A 12,062-nucleotide genomic window follows, 5' to 3' on the forward strand; every position below is an offset into this window, starting at 1 on the left:
CCTTTAACAGAACTAAATTCCAAAAAGCAACCTAGGTTGGTGATCTGGACAGAGGCTTGTCAGAAAGCCTTTGATTTTCTGAAGGAAGCCATGTGCGCGGCACCTGTGCTCAGGGCCCCTGACTACTCCAAGGAGTTCATTTTGCACACAGACGTTTCAGACCATGGCATCGGGGCGGTTCTAACACAGCTGAATGAGGAGGGTCTAGACCAACCAGAAGCCTTTATTAGCAGAAGCCCATTACCACAGGAACAGAGGTGGAGTGCCATTGAACGAGAAGCATTTGCTGTGGTCTGGGCACTGAAGAAGCTGAGACCATACCTGTTTGGGATTCACTTCCGGGTTCAGACAGACCACAGACTCCTCAAATGGCTCATGCAGATGAGGGGTGAAAATCGTAAGCTTTGAGGTGGTCCATCTCCCTACAGGGAATGGACTTTGCAGTGGAGCATCACCCAGGGACTGACCACGGCAATGCTGATGGTCTCTCCAGATTCTTCTGCCTTAGTGATAAGAGCTCCCAAGGGGTTGGGTAGCTCTCCCCACTTTCAGCTGGGGGCGACACATGTTAGACCTGATAGCCTTAAGGTGATCATCCACCAACTTCTTGCTTGCCTCCCTCCACTTTTCCGACTCTAGTTTTGCTGGTTTTAGGACTCTGCACTTTTTACCACTGCTAACCAGTACTAAAGTGCATATGCTCTCTCCCTTAAACATGGTAACATTGGTTCATCCCCAATTGGCATGTTTGATTTACTTACAAGTCCCTAGTAAAGTGCACTACACGTGCCCAGGGCTACTAGTGGGCCTGCAGGAGTGATTGTGCCACCCACGAGTAGCCTTTTAACCATTTCTCAGGCCTGCCATTGCAAAGCCTGTGTGTGCAATTTCACTGCCACTTTGACTTGGCATTTAAAAGTACTTGCCAAGCCTTAAACTCCCCTTTTTCTACATATAAGTCACCCCTAAGGTAGGCCTAGGAAACCCATAGGGCAGGGTGCTATGTAGGTAAAAGGCAGGACATGTACATATGTGTTTTATATGTCCTGGTAGTGAAAAACTCCTACATTCTTTTTCCACTACTGTGTGGCCTGCTCATTTCATAGACTAGCATTAGGACTGCCCCCATATACTTTTTGAGGGGTAGATTCTGATCTAAAAGGGATAGCCAGGACATGTTTAGTGTGGACAGAATGGTAATAGAAAATCCCGCTCATTGGTGGGGTTTGATTTTATATTACTATTTTAGAAATGCCACTTTTAGAAAGTGAGCATTTCTCTGCATTTTAAAACCATCTGTGCCTTACAGCCTGTCTCCAATCAACGTCTGGTCTGTGCTGGTTGACAGCTCCCTTGTGCATTTCACCCAGACAACCACAAACACAGACACTCCTGGGCTCGAAGGGTGGAGGGCCTGACACTTACATTTTAAAGGCCAGTGGCCTGCCCTCACACAATGGACTGCCAAACCCCCTACTGGGACCCTGGCAGACAGGATTGTACTGAAAGGAGAACTTGTGCACTTCAAAACCATTCTTTGAAGTCTCCCCACTTCAAAGGCATTTTTTGGTATATAAACTGGGCCTCTGACCCCACCAACTCAGACACTTCTGGACCTCCAACTGCACTCTGTCAAGAGGACCTGCCTGGCTACCCAAAGAACTGATCTGGACTGCTTTGCTGAGAAGGACTAAAGCCTTGCTGTTGCCCTGCTGCCCTGCTGGACTCTGACTGTGCTGAGAAGGACTATGCCTTCCCCAAAAGTGCTTTCCAAGGGCTTGGATTGAGCTTGCTTCCTGAAGTCTCAGGGTCAAAAGGACTCCATCTCTTCAGAAAATTCCTTGTGTGTCGAAAATCGATGTACCGCCTGCTGGAATCAATGCAAAGCCTCCACTGCAACCGAGAAATCACCGTACAGTCGACCGCAACAACGCTGTCCCATCTTCCGTACCGGAAATTCGACACAGCACCTGCCTTGCAATGGAAAATTCAACGCATCGCCTACCAGATCGATGCAGCACACGTGCCTACTTCCAGCATGTCAAAGATTTTCCCTGCATTATCCCTGGGTGTCAAAAGAAATCCACATCGCAGTGAGGAACCAAGACTGCGTGTGAAAAACGACGCAAACGCCTTGCTGCGTGAAAAGAAACGACACATTGTCTGTGCAGTGTCTGAAAATCTGATGCAACACCCTATTTTTCCACCCGTCTCCTCTGTGGATATTTTTGACACATACCAGGTACTGTGTGTAACAAAGAGACAACTGTTCTTTTCTAAAGATTAAGGGGGTCATTCTGACCCTGGCGGCCGGTGGCCGCCAGGGCCACCGACCACTGGAGCACCGCCAACAGGCTGGCGGTGCTCCCACGAGCATTCTGACCGCGGCGGTTCAGCCGCGGTCAGAAGCGGAAAGTCGGCGGTCTCCCGCCGACTTTCCGCTGCTCGGGGGAATCCTCCATGGCTGCGGAGCGCGCTCCGCAGCCATGGGGATTCTGACACCCCCTACCGCCATCCTGTTCCTGGCGGGTCTCCCGCCAGGAACAGGATGGCGGTAGGGGGTGCCGCGGGGCCCCCGTAAGAGGGCCCCTGCAGTGCCCATGGCATGGGCACTGCAGGGGCCCCCGTAAGAGGGCCCCGCAAAGTATTTCAGTGTCTGCCATGCAGACACTGAAATACGCGACGGGTGCAACTGCACCCGTCGCACCCCTGCAACTACGCCGGCTCAATTCTGAGCCGGCGTCCTCGTTGCAGGGGCATTTCCTCTGGGCCGGTGGGCGCTCTTTTGGAGAGCGCCCGCCGGCCCAGAGGAAATGTTAGAATGGCCGCCGCGGTCTTGTGACCGCGGTGCGGTCATTTGGCGGCCGAACCTTGGCGGACGGCCTCCGCCGTCCGCCAAGGTTAGAATCAGGCCCTAAGACTCTTTTAAAAATGTGATATTTCAACTTTTGCTTATTGGATCTTTGTTGTTTTGACCATATTTTATTCAGATAAATATTATCTATTTTTCTAAGCCTGTGTGGTGTATTTTTGTGGTGTTTTCACTGTGTTACTGTATGATTTATTGCACAAATACTTTACATATTGCCTTCTAAGTTAAGCCTGACTGCTCAGTGCCAAGCTACTGGAGGGTGGGCACAGGATAATTTGGATTGTGTGTGACTTAACCTGACTCGGATTGTGGTCCCTACTTGGACCAGGGTGTATACCTCTGTCAACTAGTGACCCCATTTCTAGCATGGAGCTACAAATGTTAAAAGCCTTTTTCAAACAGGAGTAGCAGATGTGTCCAGTACTCCATCATGATAGAGAATGATAGTAACAATCACCTTGCTGTGAGAAGAGGCAAACAGAATAGACTGTCCGAGGTTTAAACCAAAGACATTCTGTGGGAGAGATTTCAATCTAATGCTTCACAGCACCAGAGACAGCAGCAAAACCAGAGATAGACAACATACCAGGGCCAGAAACATACTAGGGCCAGAACATCCATTTTAGAAACTATGTGACAATACGAACTAGTGGACATGTGGTGAGATAGAGTGGGAGATAGACGGGAATACACCTTCTACTCCCCAGGGCACAGCATTGCATCCCGTCTGGATTTCTGCTTGGGATCTAGGGATGTAGCAGAATAGAGAGCACAGGTTGACCACATGTCCACAACGTCATCACACCACTCACCAGTGGTGCTGTCACTGCACCTACCAGAATGTAATGGCATGAACCGTATATCGCAGTTTCAGCCGACAATGCTACCTGACACAGGGGGTCATTACAACCCTGGCGGTCCAAGACCGCCAGGGCTGTTTCGACGGAAGCACTGCCAACAGGCTGGCGGTGCTTCCTGGCATATTACGACCGCGGCGGTAGCGCCGCGGTCACACCGCCGGGGCCGGCGGTTTCCTGCCGTTTTAGCCCCGGCGGTGATAATCCGCCAGGGCAGTGCTGCAAGCAGCGCTGCCCTGGGGATTATGACACCCCTACCGCCAGCCTGTTTCTGGCGGTTTGCACCGCCAGGAAGAGGCTGGCGGTAAGGGGTGTCCTGGGGCCCCTGGGGGCCCCTGCACTGCCCATGCCACTGGCATGGGCAGTGCAGGGGCCCCCTAACAGGGCCCCGGCCAGCTTAGCAGAGCAGACAGTGAAAAGCACGACGGGTGCTATCGCACCCGTCGCACGGCCGCAACACCGCCGGCTCCATTAGGAGCCCGCTCCTATGTTGCGGCCTCATACCCGCCGCCACAGCGGCGATGTCGTAATGGGGGCCGCGGGAGTGCGCCCGCATTGGCGGCCGCACGGCGGTTACCGCTTGGCGGGCGGAGGTCGTAATGACCCCCACAGTCTTTAAGGATGGTATCAGACAGGCCAGAGCTGAATACTTTGAAATCAACAAGGACTCTGTACAGAGCTAGGGAATGGTGTGGGAGGCCTCTAAGGCGGGTTATATGGGGAGAATGCATTTCAAAATGTAACAACATAATCAAATCCATACAACATGACCTTACTAAAGTTGAAAGACTGCTCTCAGACCTAGAAGCCCAGTACACCTGTCCTTCAATAAATGCAACATAAACAACTGTAATACAGTAATGCAGCGGACAGGGTGTTAACACTTTTTGGGCAAATATGTAACCACCTGATCTTGTGGCAAGGGGAAAAGACTAGGGTGCAACCTGGTTGGACCAATTAAGCAACTCTGGGCAGCAGACTATGGGGGTTATTCCAACTTTGGAGGAGGTGTTAATCCGTCCCAAATGTGACGGATATACCACCAGCTGTATTACGAATTCCATAGGATATAATGGACTCGTAATACGGCTGGTGGTATATCTGTCACTTTACCGTCACTTTTGGGATGGATGAACACCTCCTCCAAAGTTGTAATAACCCCCTATATTGCTATATTAAGGACCACCAACGAAACAGAGATCCATAGTTCAGCGGAAATTCTTGCAGACTTCACACATTATTATACAACATTATACTGCTCTACCTATTGATATACAGAGGCAGAACTGCATCATTACTAAAATTCTTACAAATTCCTTTGGATAGCTGGATAGCTGAGGCATAGAGAAGTGTTCTATGTGCCCGTCTCATGGCAGACAACATTAAAAATGCAATCAAACAATGGGAAAGCTCCAGTGATGGCCTGCCAGGTGAATTCTACAAAGAGAACATTGATCTCCTAGCTCCCGACGTATTGAAAGTATATGGGTGAGTGAACCAAAGGGGAGAAATCCCTCCTACTATTAGAGAAGCACTAGTTGTCACGCTGCTTAAACCTGGGAAGCCTGCAAATGATTGCGGCTCCTACTGCCCTCTGTCACTTACTAATTTGGATGATAAAATCTTGGCAAAAGCCCAGGCAGTGCAACTGCTACCACTGCTGCATGACTTGGTTCTTCTGGAGAAACCCAGTTTTGTACTTGGCTGCTCCACGTCAGACAACCTGACGATGCTCTTCACAGTTCTACACCAAATCAACGCAGAGATGAAGGACGTGGCCTTATTTCTAGACACCGCCAAGACGTTCCACTCAACAGAATGGCACTACATGCTAACGGTCCTGTCCAGAATGGGTTGGGTAAGGCAGCGCTCAAATGGATAGGCTTACTTTCCACCATGGGTACTCACAACCATTGTCCCAGGGTCCACAAAATATGGTCTGTGGTGTGCTTGAGGGCCACATTGACACCAGCGAGATGGGAGTGGGACTTTGAGGGCTGGGGGTAAGGTGAGCGCTGGGAAAGCGAAGCATGTTCATAGTGTGGTCAGTGAGTTATGGAGATGTTTTGAGGGTTTCAGTCCATACTGTCATCTAAATTAATCCCCTAGTCTCTAGAAGAGTTGCAGATTTGACAATCCTGTATTTTGCAGTATATGAATCGCTATGCCTTTACCAGCCTTCTCTTCTTGCTATCACTAACTTGGGAGAGTCAAGAGTGAAAAGAGAAGTAACTTCATTATTGAATTGGAATGAAATAGAATTGCACAATGTAAAACTAAAAACCCTACGATCAATCCAGGCTTTCCCCACATGACCAAATTGTGTGATCCTAGACAATTGTTTTATTTCACTTTGCCTCCATTTTCTTTATTTCACATGTAAGAGCACTTTAAAATATATTGTGTTCAGGAAACGCATGGCACAAAACCTTCTATTGTGTTTGGTTTAATAAACTATAATGTTGTTCATGTATAATAAGTCACCCGAGGGTTCGATGGGACAACTGACTTACCTTAGTTCACTACTGGCATTGTTGTCAGGATGGGAGGAGGCATGAATGTTTCTACGTTCATTTTTTTTTTAATTATCACTTTAAAAAATACTTCTGTTATGTAGTAAGTTGAAACGCTTGTTTATGTTAATGAATAAACGTTTTGCATTTTGAAAATACTTTGTAAATTTTATGTACGTTTGTAGCAGATGTCCTAAAAAATAAATGTGTTCACAAAGTTAAGTGGCGCAGGCTTTTTTTTTCTCCTTTTCTTTTTCTTCAGTTATCTTGTAAATAAACGTGTGCACATGTATTTACCACCTTTCTGAAGGTTAGTGCTCTCTCAAGTATACAACTGCCCAGTGCTGCTGTTCACCAGGGGGCCGTGTGTGAAGGTCGGGAGAGCCACAAGCGCCCCGCCGGACATACTTTGAGTATCACTGCTTTACATTAATCCCATGGTTCACATAAAAGTGATTAAACGAATGTCTACCCCAATAATGATACAGCGTGGGACCAGCTAGGGATGCCCACTATCTCCTATAATATTTGCCCTAGCACTAGAACCTTTGGTAAGTCACCTGAAGGAGGTGACCTCAACAGAGATATCCATTTTTGGTACAGCACAGTTTTGACCTTCCTGTACATGGATGATATCCTACTTCTAGTAAAGGACCCTGAGGTCAACTTCAACCCCGCAGTATCGAAAATAACCCATTTTGGAAGGTGGTCGGGGTTGATAATCAATGGGTTTAAATCACAGTTAATGCCCCTGACCTCTGTCACTGATGCACCAGTCCTAGACTATCCCTTGAAATAGCGAGAGGGGACAATCAGATACCTGGGTATACATATTCGGAGATATTGATGCCCTCATGAGGGAAACTATAGGAAAACTGCCTAAAAGAGACACAAACATATCTAAATGGATGCGATTTCCAATTTCAATGGCCAGCTGGATTGCCTCAATCAAAAGGGTAATACTCCCACAACTGCTGTATTCGTTCCAAAATATCCAGTTTCCCTTGTCGTGAAGCTTCTTCACTCAGCTTCAGACACTACTAGTAAAACTAACACGGGCAGCCAAACAGCCATGCATAAATAAGCTGGAGAATTGTACAGCAACCATATCACTAAGGGGGCTTTGCAGCACGCCATTTTGAGGCATATTATTATCTTGCACAGGCCCACCACGCCGCTCTCTGATTCCATAAAAACAGACAAGTCCCACTTTGTCATCTAGAGCAAGGACTAGCGGCTTCAAGGAGCATTACCATACTTGCCGTTGTCTCACCGCAAGAATGAATAAGCGTGACTAAGGAGGAAGGGCATTACAGAATTAAGTTGGGACACATTGATTTTTCAACTGTTAAATCCAAACAAAATAAATGGTCAAGAAAGAAACCAACCCACCCTGTCCTAAGTAAGAGTAAGTAAGCCGATCTTCTCTATTGCCAACCTCCCGAATATCTAGACACCAAAACTGTTCTTTACCTGTAAGCTTCCTCTTAACTGTTTCCCTGGAGATACCATATATCATTTTATTCTTCGAAGGTGCGCTGTTTGGATTCCTGAAAAGAAATGGGCAGAGGGTTGAAATAAGACCAACTCTAGACATTCACATGCTTTGTCAAAAGACTACTGCATTGAATCCCAAAAGCATGAACTTACCAAACATAAATTTATGAAAAAATAAATAAGTGAGCGAACAACTTGGTACAACATCCACTGGGTCACAAGCATTTAGGGAACCTGCTCCCAATTTGGGGCCAGGACCAGCTTGGACCTCATTTCAGTTTGCCTCAAATCTCTAGGAGACTAGTTCTATTAATTCTGGCGAATACTATAGTTCTTGGCCGTGTTATCTGCCTCTGAACTAGGTCTTGTGTGAAAATCGGCTACAAAGTAAGGATGAGTGGAAGGCACAGTAAACAACAAGTGCCTGGCTCGCTGACTGGTAACAGTTCAAATCTGAGTGGTGCTGCTTCACATACAAGTATGGGATTGAATACCACTTCACCGGTACGGTAGGGAATACGGAGGGTAAATGGATAAACCACAAGGTTGAAACACCTCCTATTAGGCCAGCTTTAGAAGCTCACTGAAGGCAGGCTAGCCAGTTGTCTTTTGACTTTGGGTCCACAGTCAAACCAGTAGATCTGCTATGAAGGACATGATAAGACTACTCAAGATCTGAACAGAATGGACGGCCCGCACTGGAATCTCCTACAAAACTGACAAGGAGACTGGTGAAGGGACCAGCCTGCCCCCAGGTTCAGATTCATTTTCATTTTCAAGCTCAACAGCAGACAGTTTCTTAGCCACTCACAAGCAGCCTTATCTAAAACATTAAACTGATCTTCAGCAGACACAAAAAAAGAGTGAAGCTATGCCTTCGTCAGTGTTCCGCTTCTCTGTCTATTCCTCTGATGTCAGAAGTCTACATGCAGTCGAAGCAGTGCTCTTACCTACATTTAACTTTGCTTTGTAAACTGGGAAGAGGAGATTACAGTGACGAGCAGTAAAAGGCGCCTTTCGCTAACCAGCTCAGACTCATCCAGGAGGGCAGAAGGATCTGCAAATGCACTTTTTGAGCAGTGACTGATAACGGCCCAGCTACCAACGGTTGATGGGCCATGCTCCTCTAGGTGCAAAACAGGTACTCTGAACATAACACACATTTAAGCAACTCATCCATATGTGATCAACAGTAACCATATCTATGCTTTACTCCATGTAAAGCTCTTTGTTTACCCCAGCAGGTGAAGCAATGAAGATAACAAAGTGGATACCAATCCATTGGCAGACATTTATGTACAGTAGTCTCCAATGCATGTAATAAATACAATCTGATAGTACACGGCATCACAACTTAAAAGATCGCTACTGGCATCAAATAACACAGACCAGTTGCATCTGCTCAAGTTTTCTTTCTAAACAGGCCAAGTGAAGATTATTGCAAAAGCCAACAGTGTATTCCACACATCTCCTAGTAACCTAGTATATAGTACACTATGGCTAAAAATATGTCCCTCTTTCATAATCACCCTATGCCAGTCTTCCCCAACAAGTGGTTCGTGAGCTGCCTAAGTTTATCTCTTCTGTGTGCAGTTTACCATATTAGAAGCTTTTTCTTAGTTGAATTCATATATCTATACCAAAACAGACAAGTGTGTATTCAAGAAATGTGTATCTGTAAAACTCATATGCTGATGTCTATAGAAAACTGGTTTAGTTTTCAAAGTATTTTAAAGTGGATAATTGACTGCTAAACCTTGTTTTGGGGATGCTTATTACTCATATTATTAGCTTGGTGCTAGGGAATTGCAGCTACATCTGCTAGTTATTATTCATAGAGAGGCAGTTTAAATTGATGTAGTTTTTTTGCATTACTGCTGGCAATCCTGTCTGATGCATGGAGGTGATAACTACTGATAATCTTGCAGGGGGGGGGCACTAATGTAACCTTGTCTTTTGTGGTTACTATTACAACACTAATAATAGCATTTGGGGATGATTTTTATTGAACATAGATAGCTCTTATAGAAAATGTTGGAGAAACATTTCCTCTGCAAGCCTTCACAACAGCACTTGAAAGTTACATCAATTACTCAATATAATTCGACTTGCTGCAGCAAACTGTATGAAACCCTTCTGTGCAGCAAATGCAGAATTAATACCATATGCTGTATTGCTATGCAAAAAAACTGATGTAGGGACCTTTTGAAAATGCCATACAAAAGTAAAAGGATTGCCAGTTTTCTACATTTCTGAAGCAGGACAACCCATCAATAAGACGAGACAGGAGTACATCAGGCAGTGCTTAATTTGTAAATAAAAAGGTGCCTCTGCTGAAAGCCCTCCTCTTAAACACGCGGCTAATGCAATTAAATGTGTGAACACGGAATACTGAGGCGGCGTAACCTGAAGCCTTCTCGGGCCTCTTTAATAAATATAAAGCCACTCCCTGCCCCTTCAGCTCACTCTTGCAACTTACTACTTTCTCCCTTTGTGACGCTTTTTCGTTTTTTCCTTCCTCCATCTTTTCCATATGTGTCTTTTGCACGCGGCAAATGCTTGAGGCAGAAGAATAAGCACCGGCCCTCAACAGCAAGGGCCGGTGCTGAGCACCGGAAACAACAAGCACAAATTAAGCACTGACATCAGGTCAAGAAAATCGACATTCATATATCTGCAGGGGATGATGTTTGCTGTAAACCTAGCATGACAGACTAAACATATTTACTGCTACATGTCTGAGAATTAACTTTTAAACTAAGACTGGTATAACTTAAACGTGAAATTGTGATGAATGTATAATGTATGACGAAAACTTGCTGCAAGTTGGAAACAAACGCAGGTCGCCACACCAACCGTGTCAACCAGCTCCCAAAACATTCAGAGCCAATCAAAAATGCATCGCAAATTTCTCTGCACAAAAAGCATCCACCCTAACCCCACTTAAAACCACAACAATGATGCAACAAGGCATTTATTTGTTTTCATGGCCACTCGTGGCCCCTGGCAACACATACGTGAAAAACAAACTATGTTTCCCATCACCAACAACCTGTAATCGATTAAGCCAGGGATGCCGCAAGGCCTCTAGACCCAAAGCGGTCAAATTGCTTACCAGAATATGAAAATCAGACTCTCCCTCTTCAGTTCCTTGGCCTCAAATGAAGCGTTGTAGAGGCAAAAGCGGCAATCGTCTTTTGGAAGCATGTCGATGACGTGCTTGTACACATCGTCAATTTCATCACAATCGCCCACGAGGATCTCCTTTCCTTCGTCAACGATTATGGATCTTTGGTCCGCCGCTAAGCGTAACATGATCGCCTTCTTCCTCTTTTTTATTTCTTCTGTGGTCATGTTTTCCCTCAACTTCATCTCATTGAAAGCGGCGTCGACAGAATTGGCTACAGAGACACCGGAAGCCTACAAAGTACAAGCGTTAGTATTTCACGTGCTTTGACTGTGCAGCCAGTTGCCCAATTACAGACCAATTACAGACCATGCCAAAGAAGGAAAGGGATGAAACGCCCGACTTACCGGCTAAAGCTGGCACTGCCAAATAAAGCACCACAACTTGTAGTGGCACTCCAAGTACATTTGCTTATTCTGAAAAGGCTGTTTCACCAGGCCCTATAAGGCAACACTGCAACCATCCACATACCTGCAGCAACATAGCTTGGGTTTGTAAAGACAATGAACCGTAATACGCCTTTTCAGAAAGGCCCAACAGTGTAACATTTAACCTGCAAAAAAGCAAGCTTAATGCCCCCTTTACTTTGATCTTTGTAAGGGGCCTACCTGGAATTAGAATAGGAAAGTCTCCTCTCCGCCTCTTTCCAGCTGCTCGGAAAAGAAAGCAGCCAATGGGCAGGCGCTGCTGAATTTGTCCCGGTGTCGGAAAATTACACCGCGAAGAGTTTGACATATTTCAGTAGGGCCAATAACCTGTGAAAATAGTGTATGGTACCCGCGCAGACCCCCGACTTTTGCCTCTTCCCACCTCCCCTCACCAGGGTGTGATGTAGACTGCCAATCAGTCCTGCACTAGGCTTCTTGCAGGGGAGGGATGATGTCTTTGTAAAGCGCTGGTGCTAGCCGGCTCCCGAGTCACTTTAGCCAAGAGAGACAAGCCAAAGACAAGGGCGCTGATTTACAATTTAGTGTAAGCTCACTCTTTTTTGGTATTTACAAACTATGATTTAATAGTAACTTAACGACCTGCAGACAGGGTGAAGAACTCCACACATAAAAAGATGGGCCTGTCCTATCATTTTATTTGCTGAGTCCTCTTCCCTGACTGTGAAGGGTCTGCAGTAGTAAAGTTAC

The 12,062-nt window shown here is 46.1% G+C and overlaps 1 protein-coding gene across 2 annotated transcripts in view; it reads right to left on the minus strand.

Moving 5' to 3' along the window:
- Positions 1 to 12,062, minus strand: part of LOC138259907 (cofilin-1-like) — an 87,945-nt gene that overhangs the window by 13,396 nt on the left and 62,487 nt on the right. For both annotated transcript variants that reach the window (XM_069207876.1, XM_069207875.1), the window contains exons 2-3: positions 10,855 to 11,159; positions 7,716 to 7,792 (exon numbers count right to left, since the gene is read on the minus strand). In XM_069207876.1, the coding sequence (XP_069063977.1) occupies positions 7,716 to 7,792; positions 10,855 to 11,111 (334 nt within the window). In that variant the 5' untranslated portion in view covers positions 11,112 to 11,159. The remainder of the gene's footprint in view (positions 1 to 7,715; positions 7,793 to 10,854; positions 11,160 to 12,062) is intronic.

This window comes from Pleurodeles waltl, chromosome 9 (genome assembly GCF_031143425.1).
Source record: "Pleurodeles waltl isolate 20211129_DDA chromosome 9, aPleWal1.hap1.20221129, whole genome shotgun sequence".
NCBI classification, from domain to species: Eukaryota; Metazoa; Chordata; class Amphibia; order Caudata; family Salamandridae; genus Pleurodeles; species Pleurodeles waltl.